At 37.6% G+C, this 27,086-nt stretch overlaps 1 protein-coding gene across 18 annotated transcripts in view; it reads left to right on the top strand.

The window, feature by feature from the left end:
* The window catches only part of LOC136435613 (cyclin-dependent kinase 17-like), a 100,652-nt gene that overhangs the window by 26,515 nt on the left and 47,051 nt on the right, over positions 1-27,086 (top strand). For 2 of the 18 annotated variants that reach the window (XM_066429238.1, XM_066429234.1), the window contains exons 3-7: positions 10,528-10,629; positions 22,198-22,266; positions 23,686-23,712; positions 24,849-24,926; positions 26,128-26,214. In XM_066429238.1, the coding sequence (XP_066285335.1) occupies positions 10,528-10,629; positions 22,198-22,266; positions 23,686-23,712; positions 24,849-24,926; positions 26,128-26,214 (363 nt within the window). Of the gene's footprint in view, positions 1-10,527; positions 10,630-18,939; positions 19,160-22,197; positions 22,267-23,685; positions 23,713-24,848; positions 24,927-26,127; positions 26,215-27,086 lie in introns of those variants that run through there. The other 16 variants (XM_066429244.1, XM_066429239.1, XM_066429250.1 and 13 more) reach the window with 13 other exon arrangements.

Here is a 27,086-nt window from a genome sequence, read left to right as displayed (position 1 = left end):
TTGTGTTGACCCCCGTGAGGAAAGCCTTTCAAACATGATTAATCAAACAATCAGAGACAGGTGCTGTGAATCGAGAAATATTCATGGTGGCTTTATGTTCCTAGTTTTTCCTTTGTTACCTCTTCTCCGTGAACTTAAAACCCAGCAAATATATATTCGCTCTTACTCTCATCTTGAACTTGAAGTTAAAGTTACTCTCATGCTTCACTGTCAACTTAAAGCATAGCGAACACCTTCTTTTCCCCTTACCGCAAACTTAAGTCAATATATATACTGCAGTTCAAGTTGGTCACCCATTTGTCGAGAGTTTTCTTATGACAGACATTTTCTTAGGCCACAACATGCCCGTAGCCAGGATTTTGATTGGGGGGTGGGGGTGGGGGGTTCTTTTTAATATTTGAGGGACCAGCTTCCTTAGGGGGTCCGGGGGTATGTCCCCCCACCGCGGCCGCGCCCCCACCCCCACCCCCCCAAAGATTTTAAAAATTGAATCTTCTAATATGGCATTTCCTGTGTTTTTGAGAGGATTTCAAAGAAGGAAATCAGAGACAACGTGAGCAGTTTTTCTTGGATTCTAGTCTCTGTGGCCTTGCTGGTGATGCAAATATGTCCGCCTTGAAAAAAATCTTGAACATTAAAAAGTGGACCTTCAAGCCTGTGAAAGTGGACCTTCAAGCCGAACCCCGCCTGGCTACGGGCATGCACAATGACATTGATATGATTTGCTTGTTCTCATAGTCATATTTTAGATCAACATGAAAATAGATCTGAGACGAAGGTTTGCAACATCAACTCTTAAAATTTTGCTGGGTACCCGTTCACTACCACGTTGAAAGTACGGTCATTGCTGTTATGAGGTCTTCTCAAGAATGTCTTGAGCACCTGGATATCTGTAGTGTGCATACCTCGGGGATAACATACTGCATTGATAGATCTCCTTAAATTCACTGTTTGTAAAATGTGGCAGTCTTTGCGTGCCCGGTGGAATTATTCGAGTTGATGTTACCAGTGAGGTTACATTAGTCTTAGGAAGACATTGTCTGGCATATTTCCGATCAGACGTAATCTAGACCCAAGAGATAAGCATTGCCTGAGATACGTTTTAATGGGACAGATTTGCTTAGGCTACTACCACTCCAGTATATGAACGCTTACCATATACTTGTATACACTTTGAAAAATTTATATTTTCAATTATGATCTGAAAAGCCAGTCTTACATGTACTTGTATATTTGCGAAAATATTATACCATAATTTTTGCAGTGTTTTGAAGTTCATGGTTTTCGTACCAAACTCAAATTATGTTTTGTGTTAATGATATGTTCACGGTGGTTTTAAGTTTGTGGTGAAACGGCGAAAACCGCGAACATAAAACCACCACGAACATTTCTGCATTTACAGTATCAAGTCCCTGCAAACTTAAACAAATTTACAGTAAGGTGAAATCTGTTGTCAATCAGACCGGTAAGGCTGCCATCTGTCTATCTCTAAATCTGTGTCACAAGGGTGTACTAGGGGCATTGATGGATCCGTCTCTCCTGTTGTGAGCCCCATGGAGACCCTCACCTAGGGTCAAGGCAATGGCAAAAGGTTGGGTCACAAAGATGGGGGTCTGCATGGGGGTTATTGCTTTACGAATTTCGAATAGTTTTCAATGACTTTTGCAAAGCCATTTTAAGTCATTCTAAAAGGGGAAAATGAAATGTTCGCATCAGTGCTATAGTCACATACTGCTACAGTATTGGACAAAAATGTTCGCGGTGGTTTTACGTTCGCGGTTAAACGTTCGGCGCGAAAACCGCGAACATAAAACCACCACGAACATTTCTGCATTTTACAGTAACTCATCAGACCTATAGGGAGATCCCTACTTTTGGAAACCCATCATATACAGTACAGATCTTGTTTAACTTCCCTTCGCACGCGTTTCACACGAGTTTGTTTCTCGTGCAAAAGTCGTGCGAAAGTCGAGCGGCTTGCATTTGAAACGCGTTTACATCTCGTGCCAAAGTCGTGCCACACGCCATGTTAAGTCGTGCCAATCGCGTTCGCTAATGAGCTGCCTCGCGTGTGGCTGCCTAATTAAAAATCTTGTGCGGTCGCTACACGCGTTTACGCAAATCTGGCAAACTTGATTGACGTCTAGTTTGGAGACCCCGCTGCGGGAGTGTTACGTTGCAGTAAGGGCGTGGGGGAAGGTTTCATTTGAAAGGGCCGATTCTCGGCACTTTTTTCTCAACGCTGCAGTGTAAAAGGTTTCATTGAATTTACACGCCAGATAGATATGTGTTGGTTGCAATGCTTGAATAGTTTTGTGAAAGTAACTGAGAAATTTTTTCAAAATTACGGCCAGGCCGGTGTGAACTTTCGGTTTGCCGGTTTGGTATTTTCCTATTGAAAGCACGTTGGGCGCGGTTTGGACCGCGCACTTTTTTTTTATAATCCTAGAGTTTGTAGGACACGTCTTAGCCCTCATTGTTACGTATTTGTTGATAATCTGTGGATAATAGCCGGGGGCTGGCACTTTTGCCGATTATTGCCGGTTAGTGTGAGAAAGGACTCTACACTGCCACGCGTGGCCGCTCGGTCCCAAAATAAACATCTACCCCGAACTACTGGCAGTTGGAAGAATAATAGTTGCATGTATGTCCGCATGCATGTCTGGTTGCAACGACAAAGTAAAAAATAAATGAGTAACATGAAAAAAGAACTGCCAGACAACTCGCCGAAACGACATGGAACAACGTAAACCAAAGGTCAGTGACCTGTACATCATAACAAAACAACGTCGACAGCGAGCGGGACTACTTTCTACAATCTACAATACTCTGATATGGTCAAAGATTCTGCTGGGACCAAAAGAAAAATAAACAAACTAGTAAGCAGTTTTGAAAAATCAGATTTAGTTTGTTTCTGGATAGATTTATAACACAGATAATGTGAAGCATATTTACATTCAATTTATCAGTGAAGCCGCCGGACGGCGCACGTGATTCTCGAAATGATTGATGTTTGATACACTACTAGCATGTTCCCACGATATTCCCTCTTGATTGACAGGTAGCCCCCTTTGAGGAACTTGCCGCCTGTCGCCGCGTTGTCTGCGATGGCCGCGCGCCCGGCCAGCTCAATCTTTAACAGCCAATCGCGAAGGAGTTTAGATTTATCCTTCACTCTGTCCTTCACCGTTTATAAACTAAGTCCTGCTATTGGTCACCGAAGAATCCATGGGAGAATCCATAGGAATTATTGCCCAGCCGCGTGTTACTGAATAATATCCCAGAACAAGGAGATTATAGGGAGAAAGAACATGTGGAGTTGCGTGTGTTTTATAGCACGCGATGCAGCATGCTACAAAGGAAGGGAACATTGCCAACCTCACTATGATAAACGCAGCGATCTGTTCCCGGCAATGTATGGACGGGCATTTTCGCACATTCTTCGTCGATTACAGTGCCGGTTATTATGGAAAGACAAGGAATGTACTGCTACTTATGTAGTCACAGGGTACGTAGCTTTGCAGCCCGTGACAGTGAAGTGAAGGGTGGTAAGGTTTGAACATTTGATTATTCATTTCTAATAAAAAATTGAGTTGAAAATTGAATTGAACCAGTCTTGTGGTACTCGCACTCTACGTAAACATGATGTGGGGAGGGACATTGATATATCGATCGCCACAATGGCGCATCGACACTTTGATGTAACAATGTTCTGAACTATATCAAATCTACGCTATCGCCGCATAATTTCGGGAAATTGGGTCAAATAGCGTTCAACGAATTTACCAAAGAACAACCAAGGAGGTTTTATATACCTCCTTGGAACAACACACCCTTGATCCTATCCCAATTACTGTAAATACTAGCCAACTTTATTCATACAGTAAATTCTTCAATCATTTTACACATCGTTTCTACCAAGCTAATTAACCCGACAAAATATCACAAACTTGGCCATATTTCAGTTACCACAAACAAGAGCCAACTTTATTCATGAGCTAATACTTTCTACTGAGCAGGCCATAATGATATGGTGAATGATAATGTTTTTCCGGCAGTGGAACGGCCTCCTCTCGGGCTCAGGGCGTCTACCGTCCGGTGTGCCATTGTGACACTGCGAATTGAATAAAACTCGTTATTAAACCAGCAGTGCAAAGATTTTGCTAAGAAAAAGATAGATTCTACACAACCACTAAAAAATGGGGATGAACCTAATGTCATCCACGGGCCGGATCATAAAACGGCCCGCCGGTTGGGAGGGGTCTGTGGAGTCTGGTTCCCGGCCGGGGTAAGGAGAATTTTGCCGGGGTTCTACCTTCCGCTCCCGGCGGAGCTTGGGTTAGCGCAGCGGAGCTTGTGTAGCGGACGGAAGCTAAAAAGGCTGGCACTCAGGCTAATCTTACTTCGGTTTGCCGCAGCTCAAAACACTTTTATTCGAGCAACTTTTCCTTTAGTTTCAGGTCAATAACACAGTTATCTGTTATGATTTTGTTACGCTTGTTGATTATAGGAAATCTGGTTTTAGATTCGAACGTCCATACAATATGTATAAGTAAGGCCGCAGGCCGGGCGATGGGCGTGTCTTTAACAGTTCAAAGGCCCGCCACACGCGTGTGAGCTCCGCCCAAAACTTCGTACACGAGCTCGCACGCATAAATGAAACGCGTGTACACGCATACACACGAGATTGAAACGAGAATGGAACGCGTTTCAATCTGGAATCGCACGACTTTTGCACGAGATGAAATCTCGTGTGCCACGACTTATGCACGAGATTGGCACGACTTTCCAACGCGTGTGGCACGCGTGTGGATGGGAAGTTAAACAAGATCTGTACTGTAGTGTACTGTAAATACATTTAAGTTCGCGTTGTTTTTAATTTGCGGTAGGGAGAAAATTTGCGGTGGTTTAAAGTTTGCATTTGAAAAAATAGTAGCACTAGAGCCATAGGTGGTTAAAAATGTTCGCGGTGGTTTTAAGTTCGCACTGAAAGCTCACCGCAAAAATCACGAGCACAAAACCACCGCAAACATTTCTGCACTTACAGTACGTGTAGACAGCCGCCACAGTTTGAGTGCACAGCTTTATGGCCACCTGCACCTCATAAATATAGTTTTAGAAAGTGGTTGCCAACTTATGTATATTTACTTTAGTGTATTCGTCAATTTAGAGTAATGCGTACACCTGTGACTGTCATGTTATACTTATAGGGATCTAATTTTGAACGCCAACCATTTTGGATTCCATAGTCATTATTCAAAGAAATCTCAAGGCCATTCAATGTATGTAGGAAGACCTAAAATTCTATTTTCTTTTAAAAGTAGTTACGTGACTGTATTTAAGTTAGTTGATTTTAGTTCGGGATTTGAAATGGTTTGGTTATCATATATATACTACTATCGTGCGTCATCAGTTTATCATTTTATGCTACATTTTAAGATTAATTTTTACTTTGAAGTTTCTCTGTATGTATTTTCTCTGTTTGATTTTTGTATTTTCTCAAGATTCCTTATCTGTCCCCCATTCATGACCTCTATGTCTTACAGTAACCCCTGTAGACAATTTACGTCAAACAGGTATTGCAAATGCGTTAAACCTCCTCGGTTTAACAATTAACATTCTAAAGATATCTTTCGCGCCACATGAAAGATACGACAGAACTTCCGGCAAAATACACGTATGGTACTGTTTTGTCTCTCAGCTGTCAGACAGTGGCTTTAGAATAGAAATGCTTCCTACATGATACTGGTAGCAAAAAAAGCAACCGCTGTTCATATTTCGATATTTCATATAGTGTGTTTCAAAAATATATCCAAATCAGATGTTTGAATAGAAAAATTTGATAGCTAAGATATCATAATAGTGTTTTAACCCTGCGTTTTTTACTAGACATGAGTTGCTGACAGAATATTGTAAGAAAAAGCACCTCTGAAATTGAAGTTGTCCTTTCATGATGGAGGCTTTTAACTAAATTCTTTTCTTCTTACTCGGTAACAAAAATAAAGCAATTTGCAAATCAGACAGGCTAGCTTCTGGGGCACGTGTCAGTGCGTTATGCAGATTTGACTATCCCACATTAATTCCACCCACGCGCTTTGAACATACCGCTGAAAAACAGACAAGCCGTGATCAATTTGAAACCGTACGCGCTTCTGGACGCGAAATGAAGCCGACCGTGAGAGTGTCGCATTCGCTAGGTTTGTCCATCTTTGTTTTCGAATATTGTGGCACATTATTTTGTAGAATAGCTTCAAAGCAACGCTTAGGAAAAGAAGATGTTTATGGTACAGTTAGAAATGGTTAGAGACCAGAAGGACCATTTGATGGTTTCATCAGTCATTAAGTACCATTTTTCCCGCAGGTCTACAATATGTCCAAAAGACAAAGAAGGTTCTAGATGATTTCTGGCCCACTGTAAGCTACAGTAACTGTTCAGTATGGCATTATGAGCTAATTCTTTTAGATATTGTTGTTACTGATAAGTGATATTTTTGATAACCGTGTCTATGTGTCCAGTATTCAGTGCTTCATGTGATGTAGTGTTAGTCTTGCAAAAGATTGCCAGATGCGAACAAAAACAATTTCGTTCAGTACAATTTCTGCTATATTATATATATATATATGTCTATATATGTATATATATTATATATACGGTCTTACCTTTAGAAGTAGAAATACAATTATGGACGTAACATGTATTTTCATGCACTTATTCATGCACCCAGTTGTTATTATAGGGTAAAAATAGAAGTACTTAGAAAGGAGGTCGAAACCTATCAGGGTTTGCCGTTTTTCAATCAATAGCTATTTGTTACAGTGTTGCAGTTTGTAACATTGTAATAAGTCAATTGTAAATTTGTGCCCGAAGGCTAATTGCGAATGGCACGAGAGATAGAACGATTAACCTTCTCCCTGCTGCCTAACCCTGGAATTCATGTGAAATTGGTGGCAAGTGCTACTTCAAAAGATTGATTGAAAATGTAATGAAATGAATGTATGGGACATATGGCTGTTCTAATTTCAAATTCTCATGTTCTGAATCTGAAACTTGTGAAGTTTTCCTTTTTTTTTTTTGAAGCAGTAAAAGACAAAGCATACAATTTTTTCTGTAATTTCTGTGATTTCTGTGTTGCAGTTTTTTGTCTGTAAATGTGGAGAAATTAGGATATAATTTATATCCCGTTTGGAACTAATTTTTTAATCTGGTAACACCAATCGAATACATTGATTGTTCTTTCACTATCTGAAATTTGAAGGACGTTTTGATATGAGGTACATCGTTTTTGTAAACTGCATGAAACCAAAGTCTTATATGTTTATATATGAATGTATAAATATACTGGTATTTATTTACTGTAATTTCTTATGCATGATTTCATACATACATACATGTACTTTCTACGCACTAGCAATTGCGTATTGTATGTTTTACGTTGTTTTGAAGGATGCAATTTGTTCCATGAATGAACCGAATTGTCGATTGAAGAATGTACTGTACTGTGTTGGTAGAATGACAAAGGAAAAACAGGTGACATGCTTGACACCTGCCATAATCATGGTGTCAGCTAGGGGGAGCTTCTACTCCATCTCGACAGTTTCTCTCACATACAGTTGTGGTCAAACAGTTACACATATTATAAGTATACTGTATTACATGTACATGTACATTGTATATAGGACATGTACCAAACTGTATACATGGTAGGGCTTGAGGTACTGGGTGCATTATTTACTTTGTGCACCCAAAAAAGTTTCGACTGAGGGTGGTGCACCTAGATATTTGTGTAGCTATAAGGTGATTTACAAAAATGTATGATAATTGTACACGTTAGTATATAGTATATTCATGATATTTGAGTGGCCCCCCAAAAAATTATTAGAATTTATTTATTTATCAATCTTTAAGGTGGTCCCTTAAGTTGACATTGTAACTGATTTCCAAGGGAGCCCTTACATTACATGACGAATCATAACAAATCAGGATACAAGAGGATAACTTAACATAAACGTAATGAGTAACCAATTCACAATCATATAACATAAAACAGGAATAATCAAACATAGGAGTAATAAATCAAACAACATTTGTTGTATTCTTTTTTTTAAATTTTTTAAGTTTGTTGTAGAATTTCACGCTTTCAGTCTCAAGCTCTAAAGAGAGGCATTAAGGTTTGTAATTAGGTTTTGCTGCTAATTTATGCGTACCTTCTGCATTGTGTTATCATTTGCACATAATATTTTGTCATTTTTTATTTCCATAAATGAATTTCGAGCCCTGCCTGGTCTGTAATTTTTTTTCTCCAACCATATCAAAAACAGGTGTTCTCATTTCCTAATATCATTCACGTTATAACTGACCAAAAGGTCACTTGAATGTCAAATCTTTGGAAAGGGTTGCACAAGCGCCCACACGTTTGCGTTTTCTAAAGCCCCCATGTTTTGTAACCCGGGCTTCAGTTTGCGTTTACTGCGACTGGAGCGGTAAACAACGGCCAAAGGGAATTTAGCGAAAAGGTCAATATCTGTTCGTGGTCGATTATGGGATGAAGTTCGTATCATGGTTTTAATATGTAATCCAGGGCTCCAAATACTGTAATTGCATTAAAGGTTGCGTGGTTTTTATTTCGCGCTAAGGGGAAAACGGATTGTTCGCGGTGGTTTTAAGTTCGCGACAGCGCTACAATGAATAGTCACATACTGCTACAGTATCGGACAAAAATGTTCGCGGCGGTTTTAAGTTCGCGGTGAAACGATTGCCACAAAAACCGTGAACATAAAACCACCGCGAATACTTCTGCAATTACAGCACTGTAAATCTTGATATATTTGCAGTGGTTTTGATTTCACGGTTTTGACACATTAAATGTTTGGTTGTGTACCACTATTATTAACAGTACTATTTCAACTGCAAACATAAACTGCTGCAAAAACTTCCATCCCAGGCCTTAAGTGTCCCACCACAAAATTGAATCCCAACAAAAAATAATAGATTTAAAATTTTACAGTATACTTGTACAGGTACATGTCCAATTGTAGTTGAACAGGTATTTCTGATGTCTACCTGAACCTTAGTATACCGGGTGTAGAGGTACACATAAATGAATGTGGGTTGATACCTACTGTATATGCTGAAAGGTGTGGAAAAGATTTATCATATTTAGCTAATGCAGATAAAAGTATTTCGAGCCCTGTAAATATAATCTGTTACTAAAAGGAATGACATATATTTATATAGATATATAATTTCTGTGCTAAAAGGTTGCACTGAAATCCGTTGTTTGAACTACACACTCTGTTACTATAGAGTTAAGACTGATAAAGGTTTATACTAAGGCTGTTTATCATTTGTTTTAAGTAACGGTACATATAGGATAAAGGTAGGAAGTATCAAAAGTCAAACCTGTACAAGTGACCACCTCTGCATAACCACTTTTGTTGGTCCCTTAGATAATTTTTCCCACTGACACAAGCATTAAAGGCAACCAAAGCAATATTAGGACCAAAAAAATGGAGATATAGAAAATCTCTATGGTAGTGACATTTACTACTAGTAACACTATTTAGCACATTTGCACAATAACTTCATACTTTGAGCATTTTAAAACCGCGCAAAATCGTGCCGTACGATGATCCCCTTAGTTTCACGAGCCTACATAAACTCTGGCCACGATTTTCAGTGATTTCTCACATCACAACAACGTCATATTTTTGCATCATGGACATTTCTATACATTGTGATAATGTTGTTTGAACTGATCATGTTTAATAATGACTAAATAAATTGACTTTCAAAATCCGGTTTTTCAGGCCCTACTACCTGTCCACATAGACCAAATTCTATTGGCCCCCTGAGTGGTCTTCTTGGGCAGTTTTGATGGTTTGAAAATTGAAATTCATATTCAAGAGTTGTATATGATTGTCTTGTATACCATAAACTCATGATGATATTTCAGATATCGGTAATGAAAAAAGAAACAGTAATGATATATATGTGGATTAATATAATTGTGTATCCTAATACTGTAAACTCAAACTCACTCATGTTGTTCTATGCTTCGTCCTCAAGTCTGAAGTTTGACCGTTTTTTTTACTAGTTGTTAATGTGGAAATTAAAATCAAAGGAAGGGGAGGGGTTAGTGTTCTATGATAATCATATTTAATCAGTCACCATAATCACATTTAATCAGGGCTGTGCCATTTAAAGATTTAGGGGTGGTCAGGATCATGTAAAAAAGTCAAGAGCATTCATTGTACATACATGTAGCAACATGGTAATGTAGAAGAAGGGGTAGGGGTGTAAAAGTAAAAGAAATCCTGACCCTCCCTCCGAACATTGAATGATATAACCCTCACGTTATACTAAATCATTTAATATTTAGAATAGTACTAAGAATAACAACACAATGATTCGCATGACCTTCACTGCCATTTCTAACCTTCGCCACCCTCCAATATTCCTTTTTCTTTATTTTGTTTGTGTATCATTTGTGTTTTTCTTTTCTTTTTTTCCTCCCCCCTTTTCAACAGGCTGGCCTAGTAGATCAGGGAAACACAAAGGTTCGAGTAAAGGTCTGAGTAAGGCCGAGTCTGCTGCTATTGTCACGTTACAGCCTCTGATGGAGGTAGAAGGTATGTGTTGTACGATAATTATCCTCTATAAACTATCATAACAGGTGCAATGATTTAGTTTGGGTAATACTAATTCTAGGAACGGACCAGGATGGATGGGAATGGGAGATGAAAATTGAAAATGTTGCTGCAAGTAAATTTTGTCAGTATGAGAATATTTTCTCTTTAAAAAAAATCAAATTTGATTATTTGCAAATCTTGATGTTTTCATTCTCCTTGCAAATTTTTCAGTTTATTAAAGACATGTTCTCCCTGCCTAATGCTTCTTGGTGTATAAAGATCTTAAGCGGCAGCTGTAATTGTGAAGACTTGATTTTAGTCTTCTCTGATCCCAGTCGCAAAGTTGATCTTTTGCACCCAAATTTGTGTAATCTCAGTTTCACTTATAGTTATACCAAAATTTGGCATTGCTAATCATAGAAAGTTGAAATAAGAATTGATATTGTTCATCTTCTTAAACCCTTACTACCTGGGAACAGGTCAAGATATTAGTTAAAAGTTGTTGCAGTGTCAGTTTTTTTTTTTCATTTTCGTAATCATACGGTATAGTTACAGAAGTGTTAGTACTCACTCTACTGCCAGATACTGGGTTAAGGTATGATGGTTTTGCATGATAAGATTATATATTAGAAAGTAGATTTTGCAAGGTATTTGCATGATGTACTAACTTTTTGGTGTGTTAACATTTCAGGGTTTATGTTTTAACCTTTAACAAAAATGTACTAAAACTAAATGAATATTCAACGGATATGCATGTTGAATTATACATGTTTTTTTATCTGTCACATTTATTATGCACAATGTAGTTTATATGTTTATTTTCAGCATGTATGATTGTACTAACTGAGTAACTATTCAACTTTTCTATATTCTGTATAATGCATTAAAAAAACAGAAAGCATGTTTGTATGGTTACTGTAGGTTTGTTGAAAGTTGGGCACATGTGTCTAGACATGAGTGCCCCCTAGCACCTGCTGAAATAACTGCAGCGTGTATCAACTCACACAAACAGCACATGTACCTAGTCACAACAGTTAAGAAATACCTCAGAAAACTCCATGTTATATTCTAGGTGTGTTTTTACACCAAATATGTAAAACAGTGGTGCAATATTTTTCTTCTTCATTTGTGATCCCAAGATCCTGTAACAACACTGGACACTAGCGCCTCCTTGCAGCTGGTGTAAAAACTGCAGTAATGGCTACCCATACCATTACAGCATATTAACTTGACTATGATGCATATGGTAAAGAATATGCAACCGCCTCTAGGACCACCTGCCCATTGTAGACACCTTCTAGTGGCCCCACAGATATTTTCCCTATTGACCCATGCACCGAAAATCCTGTCTATTGTGACTAACTTGTCTACTTTGAGTGTTACCATTTCTTTCGTGCCCTTTGCAGGGTGTGAAATACCCGGTTGCGCACTTGCACCGCGCAAGCACATTTTGCTTGGCGCAACTAATTTCCACAGGCAGCTAGCGCAGTGCGCAACCCAAGATTATGAAGCCTGAGAACCCAATTTGAGCCGAGTAAGCTCACAAAAACAGTGTCACTTTCATAAAATTCGGTAAATTTTCAATTGAAACACAGAAATCAACACCTTTTTGTTCTAAACCATCCAAACCTGTTCATAGATCCTGAAATTAGCGCTGGAAAAAGGCGAATAAACTGCCGTCGGCAGTGTCGGCAAATCAACATGGTCACCATGTGGTGTACCCCCCAAGTTTCCTCAACATGCAAATGACCTATTCTTTCATGCAAATGAGGTACTCTCATGTAAATGAGGTAGTGTGGCACAAGGTGTACCCATCAAATCTCCCAAACATGCAAATAGGGTACTCTGTCATACAAATGAGGTGCTGTCTCATGTAAATGAGGTATTTTCTCATGTAAATGAGGACACTACTCTGGCATGTAGATGAGTTTGACACTGCAGGTTCATTAAAGTTTGATGATGATTCCAACACAGTTACTAGTTTATTTGTAGGGGCAAAATTAAGTAATTTTTCTTTATTGTTGTTGTTGTTGTTGTAAAAAAAATATACAAAACTGATTTGAAATACTATACTGTTTTGGTGTTTACTACTGACAGTATATAAGTTTGCATGAATATTTTTTTTCAAATTACTTTCCAGGATGTTAGCGAATAGATAAGTTTTAGAGGTATCTATTTACTTATCATTCAAGGTTATGTTAATCATTACTTGCCTTGTTCCAAGTAAAAAATAGCATTGTGTATTTTTCAACTTGTTGAACTTGAGGCACCGTGGCCCCCGGATAGGGGCCAGCCGGGGAACCTATGCCCATTTTTTTTCGAAAATCCCAATATATCACTCCCAAAAGATGTCATTTTTAATGTCACAGCAAATGGTGAATGTAGGTGGGGCAACCTGAAATTTTAATGTGCAACCTAGCTTTTGCCCCAGGTTGCCCACCGGGCAACTTGGCTCAAAAAAGTATTTCGCACCCTGCTTTGAATGGTCACTTTAGACGGGTTTATCCAAGTATCCTGCCAAATTAAGGAAGTCGATTTCTATGAAGTTCTCTGGATAGTCTGAGGCACTTATACCGGTCAGGGCCCCCAGAGAAAGGCCAGTATATTTCCGTGTATTGATCATAGGTCAATAATCATTTCTGCCTTTCAATCATGATGTACAGATCAATATTTTTGTCCACTTTATGAAATTGGCAACAGCAGACATATTGTCTTATCCCATACATGTACTACAAAATTAATGTAAATGTACTTTTCTTTTTCTGACCAACACTGCAAAGTATTAAAACTAGAACAGTTTCTCTTTTTAACACTAAAGGATATCTCAATAAAACAAACAAACAGTAGAAAAATACCACAAAACATTGTTGTTATTTGGTTATATAGAGTGTGGTTGGTTATAGGGAGTGTGGATTTTTTTCCACATTTTTATTCGAACATACATAGATACATGATATAACAGCACATTTACATTACACATATACAATCCCACAGACATACACAGTTACGTATTGTTGCAGGGGTCATTCCCACTGGCTTTTGAATTTTTGGCTAGGGTGTGCTCCCTAGGACTTTTTTGACGGGTGTTTCATCCCCCCTGGATTTTCTGTGCTTGGGTTTCTTCCCTAGGACTTCTGTGCAGGGATGGTGGTTGTCCGAGTTGAACTAAGTGTATCGTCAAGGACACTTACCTAATCGTTTAGCTTCTATGCTCGCCGCTGAGGTCCCCTAGCAACTCCAAGGTCACAAACATCATACTTGTTTTCTGTAAAAAAAATGTCCTTGACAAGTGATCTGTTTGAACGTTTTGCATTGAGCTTTTTTGTGACATTTGTCTTGAGAAAAAAAGAAGTGTAAGTTGAAGCCCATTAATTGAGGAGGAAAACTATTACTCCGAACAACAACTCTGTTGTAAAATGTTTTGTAAAAATGAAACAAATTTTTACCAACTATTTTGCAACGGCAGATACGTGTACAAATGTTAGAATGGGATTTATAAAATTAATGTAGAGGTGTTACACATATGTAAACGTTACAGATGCACTGAATAAAAAAATAATTATTAAACGTGAATGGAAAAAAGATTCTGGGTTGAAACAAAATAGATAATTGCACCATGGAACATTTTTGTTTTCTACGGTTTGTAATTTGTTCGTTAATTCATTCACACAAAATCATTAACAGTGAAGTACTTAAATATTTCTTGAAGATTTCTTAAGTTGAGGTTGTTAGCATTTTACTTGCAGTCTCAAAATGAAATTTCTTTAAGTTAACCTTCTCGTTGCTGCATATCTGTCATAACCAATACAAATATGATTCCAAATGGCTCCCTTAACAGACTGATGGTCATGTATTTTGATTTTTGAGCCATGAGTTATATGAATATTTCCCACAAGGGCCCCACTGATGTGATTTGAAGGTCAGATCCGCCCAAAGTCAATAGCGTCCTTGAGTCATCCCCGTCGACGAATGAACTGAATCTTCAATTTTGACAGAAACATGTTAGCCAGGCGGAAGCAACCTATTCTCGTATCCAATCATTTTGAAGAGAAAAAATGTCTTTAATTTGTAAACTGACAAAATGTACTGTCTGTAATCCAAAACCTGAACACTTTTTAACCACTTTCTGGTAGATTTTTCATGTACTAATGTTTCAGCTTGTATATATATATAATATGTACATGTTGAGTGGTCTGCAACATCAGCTTGTCTGCCTGGCATTCCACTGTGTATTGACATGTTACAAGTTTTGATAAAGAACAAGGCTACACCAATTTAATTCCTTGGTTAACAGAATTTAAAAAAAAATGCTAGATTGGAAAATCAACATGAAAACAGAATCTCAGAGGAAAGTTTGTACTTTGGTGCACACAGTTTCAGGGAGTGAACATGTACAGGGTCAGGTGCAAGTTTTCTCCCCAGCCTTCTGTTTTAATGATGTCCTTGTGCTAAAATTATTTAAAAAAAAAACGTTAACCAAGAAATTAGATTGGTATGGCCTAAAAAAAAGAATATGTAATAGCAAAACAGTGACAAATTACAGTACAATGAAGTAAATGAATCAGTAATTGCTAGATGCTCTTGACCTAAAGCTGAAGGATGAATTAATATTTCAGGCTCGAAAACAGTAAGATCTATTCTTCATTTTGAAGGGAACTCATTAATTTTCAAGATACTTTAAATGGTGTAAAAGCCACAGTGGTTTTGTGTTCATTACTACCGTTGTTTTGAATTCAATGTGTGGATTCAAAGACGTGTGTTCCCAAGGAGTTCCCCATTTTCACCATGGCACAAAATTTTTAGCACTCTGAACTTGTAGGAATTTACCGAAGTTTGGGACTTATGTTACCACAGCTACTAGAATATCTTATGATTTCTGCAAGTATTTTAAATGATTTGAAAATCTATTCTAATCTAAATGTTGTCCATTGTCTGAATCCAACTCATCCTTTAAATAAAGGAAAATGAAAAATGACAAATATTACCCCCGGCCTCAAGATGGTTAAACTGCGAAACAAGTACTATAATTTTTGTTTCTTTCACTGTAACATTATGTTCACTGTTTTCACAGTCACCTCTTTACCGTGAACTTATCATCACCGTGAAAAAAAACTTGTAATCATTTAGAATTCCTTCGCACATCTGTTCTGTAGATCACTTGCTGCCACCGTGAAGTTAAAGTTCAATGAAAATGTCCATTTTCCTTTACACCTTGAAATTTCGCTACCGTGAAGATAAAGTGAATTACAGTATGAGCTTGGTAAATTTGAGTATGAATTGATTAATATTCCATTGCCAACAACAAGAAACCGTCCCACATTTTCTCTGAAGACAGCGTCCAGGGGCACCGTCCATTTAACTGTCAGTCTGTTTGAAATTGTACAGACAACTTCCATGTGTTTTCCGTTGCGTGACAGCGTGTCAGACAGTCGTATTGATTGGTATTGATCATGTACATCGGTGCAGCAAGCTTGGAAACATCGCAGGGAATCATTCTATGATATACCGTATATACAAACGCCACAGTGATATATATTCCCTAAGCGTATTATGATGCGTTCATTTGAATTATCAAAAAAGAGCACAGACTATTTAAAGGCACCCAGAGCATTTTATGAGGATTGAAACTCGATTAAAAAAACTCAAATTTGTAGTCATTCCTACACTTGTTAGGTTCAATACCACTATACCATTACATATCGACATTAAACAAGCAACGGTACGATGTTGTTGTGTGGTGAGAACTGATAGAAACTCCAATCCCTAATAGACTGATCCTGACTGTCCATCACAATTAGCGGTTTGACCAATGAAAGAGTGACTGCATGTCCGTCAAATATTTGCATTTTTATGTTTTGATTTTGCATTTCTAGGTTTTGATGGAGGTGGGTGGGGCTATGGTATCTACAGTATTTACAGTAGGCGCGTGAAACTAAAAGATCACATGATTGTAGATTATTTTTGTGCCGTTTTTGTGCTCTTTTGATAACAAATCTGAACGCAAATGTGGTAAACAGTGGCATTAATTGTCAAGTTCATTAAGATTACAGCAACTAGAATATTTCCAGTTTTCATGTCTCATAAAATGCTTTGGGTGCCTTTAGTATACTATGAGTGATGACTTGTTTAGACATATTTTTAGCACATTTGTGGTGTTAAATGACCGAGTGGCTATGCTAGCCGACACGAGATCAAGAGGTCGTGGGTTTGATTCTCGGCATTCCTGGCCAGACGTTGTGTCCTTTGCACTTTCTTCATTCCACCCATGTGTAAAATGGGTACCTGACTTTGGTTGGGGAGGTAAAAAGTGATGGGAATAGAGGGATGGGCTCTGCCTTCCAATACCATGCCTTAGACACAGAGTGGATAACAAACCCACTGTCCCTATGGTCTCTAAGAAGGCTACAGGACTACCTTAACCTTTTATTTAAAGGACCATTCCCCCAGAATTATTGATGGAAGATTGATGGAAGTTTGAAGGCAAAGTGAAGTGCGGTAATTGACGACTATGCTCCCAGATCACATCGCTTGACGGATGGCTGTCTGTAGGGCACAATATCTGCAGGAACATGTGCCATGTCTGGTCACAAATCATGGGTTACGACCGACTACATGTTTTGTTGTCAGGGTCATTAAAATGCCAGCTGTCCATATAACCTCCATTATCACATAGCCAGATGGCGTCGACCAATCAGAAGTCTCCATTGCCCATGTGTTAATCGCCATAACACACACCCATGATCATCATTCCTCCCATTATGTAGAGGATAACACACCCGTGAGCATCATTCCTACCATTAATTTATGTAGAGGAGGAGGATACCTTTTTGCTAACAATCGTATAATGTTCATTTAATTTGTTCCCAAAAATGCTTACTATCTTAATGGAATAAATCAAATCTTTTGTAAACATATGACAAAATAGAATAAACCATTTCAATACAAGTCAAATCTTAAAACGGGCGGAACTGTAAGTGGAGCTGCCCACAGCATTGTCAGAAGGACACCCAGCAGGGAGGAATGATGATAATAGATACTAGATTTGAAAAAGATTTGACATGCCAATATTGCAAATATATTTGTTATTAGATACTATCTATAGAAATGTTGGTTTTCAAAATGGAATCTATCATCTTCTGTTCAAAAAGGACAAATGTATATTCTGAAATGCATTCTTGATGGTATAAGAGTATGCGTCATACAGGAATTGTCTACTCTTAGTCTTATACCTACCTACCTACCTAGTATATGGGTTTTTATAGGCTATACGATAATAACGTTAATGACCCGCCTCTTATTACTCTTCGCTTAGCTCACTCGGTGGTTTTATTCGGTGGTTATAGCACATGGCCAGGCGTTATGACACCATATACACCTCGGGGTGGGTCATTAAAAAAAAACCTTAATTGATTCTGGGGGAATATGGTAGACATTGTCACTCCATATACATGCGTCAATTGGTAAATTGATATATGTATTTTGATCTAAAGCCGGAAATTTGAAGCTTTCAATGGAGAGAAATTACTACCCCTTGTTAGTGTCCATTTTCTCCACATTCTAAACCTGAAAATGCTTTTACTACTATAATTGGGCAACAGGAAATGGACCAGGCAGGTCCATATGCCATACCGACCAATTAACCTAATTATCTTCCTCAATCTGTGGTTCGTCGCTGTACCTTTTAACCTAAAAAGAAAATAATTGGGGTCTTCAATTAGATGTTTTGTAGTCGGGGCTCTCGAATGATTCAAGCGAATATTTGCTTGAATGAGAAAACACATGGCCAATACTGAATAGGCTTTCTCTCTCTCTGTCACTCTCTCTCTCTCTCTCTCTCTCTCTCTCTCTCTCTTCCTCCCTCTCTCTCTCTCCCCCCCTCTCTCTCTTAATCACTTCTTGGTTTATCCAATACATTATGGAATGAAAAATGGAAGGACAGAGAGTGTTAAAGAAAAGGAAAACTAGTTAGAGCTCAACAGTTTTAGCTGTAGTAGCCAATTTAGAGAATGTACCAACAATGCAATGCAATATAGTACAGTACAGTACATATAATATTCATAAAAGACAATACAATAGAATACAAATTAGTACAGAATACAATACAATGCAATACAATAAGTGTAGTACAGTACAATAGTACAATACAGTTGTCTTTAGTTATGACTGCCACTTGATTGCACATTGAGCCATACGCCAGCTTTCCAAAGTACCATGCAACAGAAGCAGTTGACAAAATTAGTTTTTCCTCAACATTTTTGGCAGAAGTCCTGGAGATACCTGCAGTAAAAGAAGAAGAAAAAACAAAATATAAATGACGACGCTAGTGGCCGTCGGCCAAAATTGATGTGCCCGGAAAAACAGTTGATCCCTATTGGGTATTGATTGGGACGCCCGCGGTAGTGTGGGTCCACGGAGATGACGCAGGTAGGGCCGGCAATGTTTCTGCACGATGTGGCGTGTAGTTTCGCTCTGGGATGGACCGATGTAGTGTGTGCTTGTCTGGCCATTGTGCTCGTCTTTGCCCTGTTCTGTGAGTATGTAATTACCACTAAGCGCCCCCCTCCCCCCTTTCACAGAAACAGTAGACCATAATATGCTCCCAAGCCCCCATAGCCCAACCTCACCCCCTTGATTATGACCTTCCCCCATACCTAAAACCACATTCATCTCATATTCATATTCACGCACCTGCAGAATTCTTTGATATAGATACACTTGAACAGCTGGATATGCTAATTAGCGAAGGTGTTCAGATTACAAAATGGTATTATTAATATGTATATTCATGTCTTCAATATACTACAATGGTGTTTCAATATTGGTGATGTAAATCATCTATTATGCATTTTGCTGATGGATCAATAATGTTAATTTTAGCTTTTCTTTTTTTACCTAGAAGGTTTTGACGGTGTTATACTTGCAGTATTTCAATACTGTTTAGACATTCAGGTAAAATGATACATCATACAAAATAAATCAAACAACTACTAGTACTTGAGTGTCTAAATGACATTCAAAATTAGCACCCAGTATAATTCTCAGTCACCTATGAAAGACATCAATTTTTAAAATTTATGTTGTAAGATTTAGTGTTGTACGTAGTGTTGAAGAATTTTGATAATGATGACGACTCCAAACACATTTATGTCTATCTTTAGGATAAACAGTCATTGAAGTCTTGTTTGTGACGCAGTATCTTCAAATGTTGGGTAATGCAAATATAAGAATACATCAGCGACGAAAACTCTTTTAAAACATGTTCATCAATGACAGATGTTTTTTCCTGAAACATATGTCTAACTGCAAATAACATGTCATATGCAGAATACAAGAGGGCTGTGCAAGGGTGACAGTATAAGATTTAACGAGACAGCCTGTCTCTTGTTGATATTGCTTGAACAAGCGTTATTCATAGCTGAAACGTGACTGGTGTACCATATACATTGTACAAGGGGTAGATTATTTGTGTGATTTGGCATACGGTTGTTTGATTCTGTACGTATGTGAAGATAGGATTATTGCAGTTTGACGCCTACGCACTAGTATACTGTCTTTCATGGTTTTACCACATATTTGTAAAATTGTATCGGGGGAAAAACTTGAAAAGGGAATGGTAAACTTCTTTTTTTTTTCAAAACGCAAAATAAAAGTAGAGATTAAGTTCTCAAAGCACTTGCAAATGACCTGCCACCAAACAATTCAGTGGTAAATAGATCATATTTTGTACGAAAAAAATTCTAGTCTAGTAATTATCTACAAAATTTTTTAATTTTTTCTTGGTATCACAGTTATAACTTGCACAGAAGTTGCATTAAGGAAATATGACTATTACAAGTATTAGTAAATGTATACACGATTTATCAAGAATGACTGAATGCATCCATGTGTGTATGAATTTTGTCATTTATAATATTTTAATGCGTATGATATATTGCGAATTACTGGGGCATAAATACATATAGCTAGCACAACTATTTTTGGATGAATGGTTATGATATTTATAATCTTCGTCTTTGTTATATCATAGATGCATAACTGTTGTGCGGTTATGAATTGTTGTTATCTTCTACATGATTATGCTCATATTTCGAATTATAGGATAGTTCTGTTATATGGTGTGGCAATTTTTTTGAACTTCAGCTTTTAAGTGTACATAGAAAAAATCTGTGTCATTGTGACAAATTGTGATCATCTTTTTCTATCGTACCAAAAAACTGTCAATCACTCTGTAATGGCCAATCACAGTGCTCCTTTCATGAACATCCCATTTTGTGTCATTTTTCCCAATCACCTTTGGCTAATGAGAACTACACTGTATTTGTCCGCTTTATATCTTTCGCCGTCGTTACGCCAGTCACGTTTTCTGACCACTCACGTTTCGTCATTACCGTCTATTACCGTCAGATTGACGTTTGGGCTATGTAGGTCTGACAAAAATTTCACAGTGTCAGAAGTGCCACTGACGCAGTGTTATACTAATGTTTTGCTTAAAGTTCGCAAATGTACAAGAGCATTTTGTAAAGAAAATATATCAGAGTATACAAAAAAGCTATAAAAAGTGCTGTTTCTTTAATATTTTGACTAAAGAACATTATACATGTATTCTTTTAAGCTGCGAAGAAAGAAAGTTGTTCCATAATTTGATGCACCTAAATTTAGTGTTTGCGATAAGAAACTTGTGTTTGATAATGTTTAACTATGACTTGTTTTGCTGTATGAAAGTAGGGAAAGAATTGACAGTTATGAATGTGTGCTGTTGCAAATGATGAGCTAGCTTTCTTCTTGTTTTGCATACATACATTGTGTATACAATCATGAACATACTGCTATTGTGTTCACTATTAATAACATTCATGACATTCATACATTCATACATTGCTTTCCATGTCTTGCTATCTTTTATCTTTTTATTTGAAATGCATCATCTACACACAAAAATATGCCAATATCTTCAAACTACTCAAAGACAAAGTGATTCAAATTCTATTTGCAAAAATACGCTTTGTAGCATCTACTTAAGGACCAAAGTGCTAGTCATGAAAACAGTATAGACTTCATTTTAAGTTAATGGGATCGTAAAAATGGGACCAAAAAATTGTTTTCATGCAACAATGGCTTGATGTTACCGTGTGACATTACAGCCGTTCAACCAAAATCTAAAAACATGTAAAAAAATAACCTTTTTCGTAAAAATCGGCTGCAGATAAAATAGTCAAAATCATGACATTTTCTGCCATCATGAATTTCATGAAGCAAACGTTGACGGTTGCTGGTGGAAACACTGTAACGTTTTCTGATCGACTGTTTTATTTTGGCAAAAAATTACCAATCTGAAAATGTTATGAATTTTGGCCCCAACATCTGCTTGGAAATCAACTTTCACAGTAGTTTTTGAAAGTTCACAATTTCAATTTCAAATGCTTTAAAAGAAGACTGTTACTTACCGGACAACTTTCTTGGCAGATTTATTTGTGTGGCTGTTTTTTTTTCTCTCTTCCTTTCAGCTGCCTTCCCTGTTCACGCGACTGTTCTGTCTCTTACACCTGTCGTGTGACTTTCCCTTTTTAGGGTCGCTCGGTAAAAAGCACCCAACGCTAGGACCCAACATAAGTAGAATGGTGTCCTTCTTTGAAGGAGGTACGCCTTCTCCTCTTTCTTTGAGTGTCTTATTACGTTAACTTACAGGTTTACACAAGGAAAAGCTTGTTTTAACCTTGTTTTCTGGACTTGTAAAAAACAAGTTGTGGTTGTGCAAGACAAGGTTTTATTTGAGTATTCAGAAATTGTTGATTTTTCTGTGTGAGCATGTGTGATATAGTTCAGCCAGCCATATGTAGGGAAAACCATATATATCATTTGCTTGAATTGTCGTATAAGTAGGTTCACTTGTTTAAACTGCGCATGCAGAGCAAAATGCATTGTAGGTCATACAATGTATGTCAAAGGTTAAGGCACCTCACTACCAAAAAATTTTTTTTTCTTATTTTTATTGTTTTCTTATGTTGAGAAAGTCTTTGTATGTCAATTCTTACACAAAGAATTGTATTCTTTTTTTTCTGAAGTTTCTAGAAAAATAAGAAAAAGTCTCTTTCTCAGTCTTACTATAAGATTTGATTTTGTTTGGTTAAATGTAGTTTTCTTGCAGATTCTTTCCTTAAGATATTTTTTTTTTGAAAATTTGATTTTATGAGAAAAATTTTATTGAACTTTCTTGGTTTGAGAAAATTCAAGAAAAAGATTCTTAGATTCAATTCTTGTTTGTGCTTAAAACAGCGATTCTTGTTTGTGCTTAAAACAGGGATTCTTGTATACGGAATAATATTCTTGCTGACAGAAAAAATTTCTTTGTAGAAGGAAAAAGAGAAAGAAAAGCGATTTTTGGTAGTGCTGAGACATATACAAAACCTGACGACGTATATTAAGCATTGCCCTTGCTAAACTGTCGTCTAATGTAGCCTTAATGCCAGAAATACATATGCAGCACTAATACTTGGTTACTGCACACTGCCATGGTAATTCCATGGTAATTATGGCTGTCCAAGTACCACTCCCTCAATGTCCAAGCAGCCATGCCTTGAACCAAAGCTTCAAGTTGAACCAATTAGTTGGTATTTTTCCAGCATTAGTGCTTTCTGTCACCACCTTTAGTCATGCAGGGAGCAGAGAAAATCCAGCATTAATGCCAAATGTGCCCAGCTAATGCATGTGTAGTGCGGCATTAATGCTACATTAGACAACAGTTTGGCAAGGGTGTCTATAGACAAGAACTGTTTGCAAGTTAGGGTTCTTCAACTTTGACATACAACCCACCATGCATCTCACTGAGAATATGCAGTCTGAACTTTGAACTGGCTTGTTGTGTTGTAGAAACAAAATTTTTTATATTACCTTTTATCATATCTGGACTTTCATTTGGCATGTAAAAACTAGAAGTAACAGCCTATGCAAATTTATGATTTGATTCATCCTAATTTTAAATTATCCTCAGTAGAATGTAGTATCTACTATAATCATAACATGCTGTTTTCTCTCTCTCTTTCTTTTGTTTGTGTGTAGATAAAAAACTCAGTAAGCACTTTATACGTAAGTCAAGCCCACAGCCTCCTACTTTCGTTGTTTTCCTGTCGTCATTGCCAAATACGTTTCACATGGCTGTACATTCAAACGGCAAAAAATTCGAAAAAAATACAAAAAAAATTTCCTGCATGTTTCTGAGCTTAAAAAATGGTTGACTTTCTGGAATTATGTATTTGCGATATTGTTTATCATCTTGGGGCTAGGTTCAAAGTATTGCAATCTCGCAGGTAACTCCCACATTGGCTGTGCTGCATTTACATGTATGCTATACACTGATTAACATTGAATTTCAACATTTCTAGGTTCAATTCGGTCAGCTTTTATTTTTCTTGTCCTTGCTTCAAATTCAAATGTGCTAACAACATGAACAAAACCGATGTTGGTGCTGTGCTCTCAGATAGAGAAAACAAAATTCTTGACTTTTTTTCTAATTTTTTTAAATAGTTTGGCATAATGTATATGGCACATGCTGTATCAGTGGCACGCTTGTCTGTGATTGTGAATGTATGCAAAATTATTGTCACTTGTCTTGTGCAATCCATTTCATGTGCTTTTTGCTTGTTTTGTCGTCTCTTTTTTTGTTGCTAAAAGCCTTTCTTTTGAAAATTTCTACTTCTTTTCTAAAATAATTCCTTTCAAGCCTTCTGGTATCAATGCCCAAACTGTTGGGTACAGTGTAGTTGATAATGTAACAAGGATTGTGTCTGACTTCTGATTGGTTGAAGAAAGGAAGCTACCCGATTGGTTGATTACAAACAAGTCACATGATGGTTGTCACACCAAAGCATCCTATTGGTCAATGACGCAAACTACTTGTATCTTTGATTGGTTGGAAACCATGTCACTTGGGGACTTCATAGACCTGAGTGTTTCATTGGTTAACAACAAAATTCACTGATTGGTTTAGAATTAGATATCACATTTTGGCTGTAAACTCCTTTGAATTCCTAAACTAATTGTTGTAGTATCCAACCTCAACAAATTTACCAATAGAATGCCTCTCCTGTCAATCATGGAATCATCACCAATTAGCACCGACCAATCAGATGGCAGGCACAATGGATCTACTTACATTATGGGCTGTGTGTTGTGTTTCTCTCCCTCTGATTGTTGTTTATTTGTGTGTCTAACCCTCTCTCTAGGTGGGAAGCAACATTACCGCACTATGCCATCACTCGCCAGGAAAAGCAAAACTGAACCCGACTTTTTCCTTAACGATGGTATGTGTTTCCATCCCATAATGCTCTGCATGGGCTTGGCTAATTTGCATGGCGTATGCACTTTGGTGGAGGTGATTTTGGTTTTTAGATAGAATTTACGTATACGAATTTGCTTATAAGTATAATTATGATAACAATAAAGGTGGCAAGGTTTGTGCAATTTTTTTGATAAAGTTGCCCGCTTTGCTACTATGCATAGATCAGTTTTGCATACAGATTTTCATTTACAAATGTATATTAGCTGGATACTCAGGTACATGAAATGCAATGATTTTCTGTACCTAGGTTGTAAATTTAGGAAAAAAGGTAAATTATACAGTAAGTGACTTGTAATGTATTAAAGAAACAGGTTTTGTAGAATGTAGAATTTTCGTTTTAGAACATTTTTTGAAGGCAAACTTTAAGGTAATGTTAATTTGGGTAGAAAATTCCTGCAAATCGTGTGAAACAAAATTTGTTGGTTAGAAATGTTAGGCATGCAGTATTCTCAATGCCTCGAGGTTGTCTTGTTATGACGGACATTCCAGAACACATGATTATTACATGTCCGTATCATGGCATCATAATCATATTTAATTTTATGCAGTCATTGCCACAAATCATTTTTTACAGGGATATTTCACTGTCGGCCCAATATGGTACAGTAATAGTCTGTAAATTGCGATAGTCGTTTTAGGATCATCCGTATGGTGTACGTCGTTTGGTACCCGATATTCCAATTGCATGAGCTTGTTGCGTCTTTGATTGACCCCACCCACTGAGAGTCAGGTTACTAAATAGATGCGAGGTCGGCAGGTTGACCCCTGCCGGCTTGCAAATGTGCACAATCACTTTCCGACCAGACCGAGCACAATAATTCGGAAATGACAGAAGGATGCATCGGCGATCAATCACTACGTCAACGTCGCAGCCTTTCAATAAATAAAACCGTCACGGATATAGAAGCGGGCACGGAAAAGAAGGGCGGTTTCTCATTGGTTAATTCAGACGGTGTAATGATTGGTTTGAAAATGCATGTCATGTATGTGTGACAGTCTGGTTTAGGGGCCCTGCTTGATTCTCGTTCCAATGGTATAGCCAAGATGACGATGCCACTGTGGACTGAAGGTACTGTCTTGAAATCGGATTAAAACGTACGTCTGTGCCTTAAGGGGCCCTCATAAGCTTACCGCCCTCATGCGGCATACATGTATTTCCACAGGAGCGTCCTTTAGAACGCTAGATAAGGGTCGGCGGATGCGCAAAAGCGAATCTGATTCATTCTTCGACGAAGGTACTAAGGCCTCAGGTTTGCTACCATTCGGCAATTTCCCACTGTTCACTGACTATAGAGAGTATGCAAGTTAAAATCCTTGTAGTATACAGTGCAGATTAATTTGTGCATGCAGTCTAATAATGATATATATATATTTATTAATATCCAGGATTTCAGTTCAAACTCAGTCGCAAATTTTGCAATTATTGGGAATGTACATAGGGAATATTCTGGAATATAATTTGTTATGAATCTTACCATTAAAATGCATGAAACAAGACATTTTATAGATGTCTTCTTGCATGGGATGCCAATTTTGCTTTCACGGTTGTTGCTTTACATACAGATACATGTACATCCCAGATAGTACATGTATGTTATATGTATTATCTGTATAATTTGGTATAGCTTAGCCTAAATCATTTGGCATGGTATTCAGGAGGGAGTGTTTCATTTCGGTTGCGTCTGAGGTTTTTTTTTTTTGTAATTACGTTGCGCATGTGTCGTCAAGGGAGACGGTATAGCCCCAGTTGTCCCCTATACCATTTTCTGTCCGTAGGGGATAGACATATAGTAGTGATGTAAACAAGGACGTTCACAGGTACAGGCGGTACTGTATATTTGTTTGACGTACACAGAAATGTGTTTCACAAAAATGCAGGCTTTTCTTGAATCGTAAAACAAACTGTCTGGCATCGTTACTAGTAATACTACCCAAAACATCTATTTCCGTGTATGTAAGATAGACAGACTTGGTCATGAACCTGTCTTCATGGAAATGTACATGTGCAGCATGTAATCCAGAGAAAACATGCTGCAAAATTTGGAAATAACCTTATTATTCAGCTTTTCGAATCCGTTGCAAGTTTGTCGTTTTCCAAATCTTTCACCAAAAGACTTCCTTG

The sequence above is a fragment of the Branchiostoma lanceolatum genome, chromosome 5 (genome assembly GCF_035083965.1).
Source record: "Branchiostoma lanceolatum isolate klBraLanc5 chromosome 5, klBraLanc5.hap2, whole genome shotgun sequence".
NCBI classification, from domain to species: Eukaryota; Metazoa; Chordata; class Leptocardii; order Amphioxiformes; family Branchiostomatidae; genus Branchiostoma; species Branchiostoma lanceolatum.
Note: the sequence above shows the minus strand (reverse complement) of the source record. Positions and strands in the feature narration are given on the sequence as shown.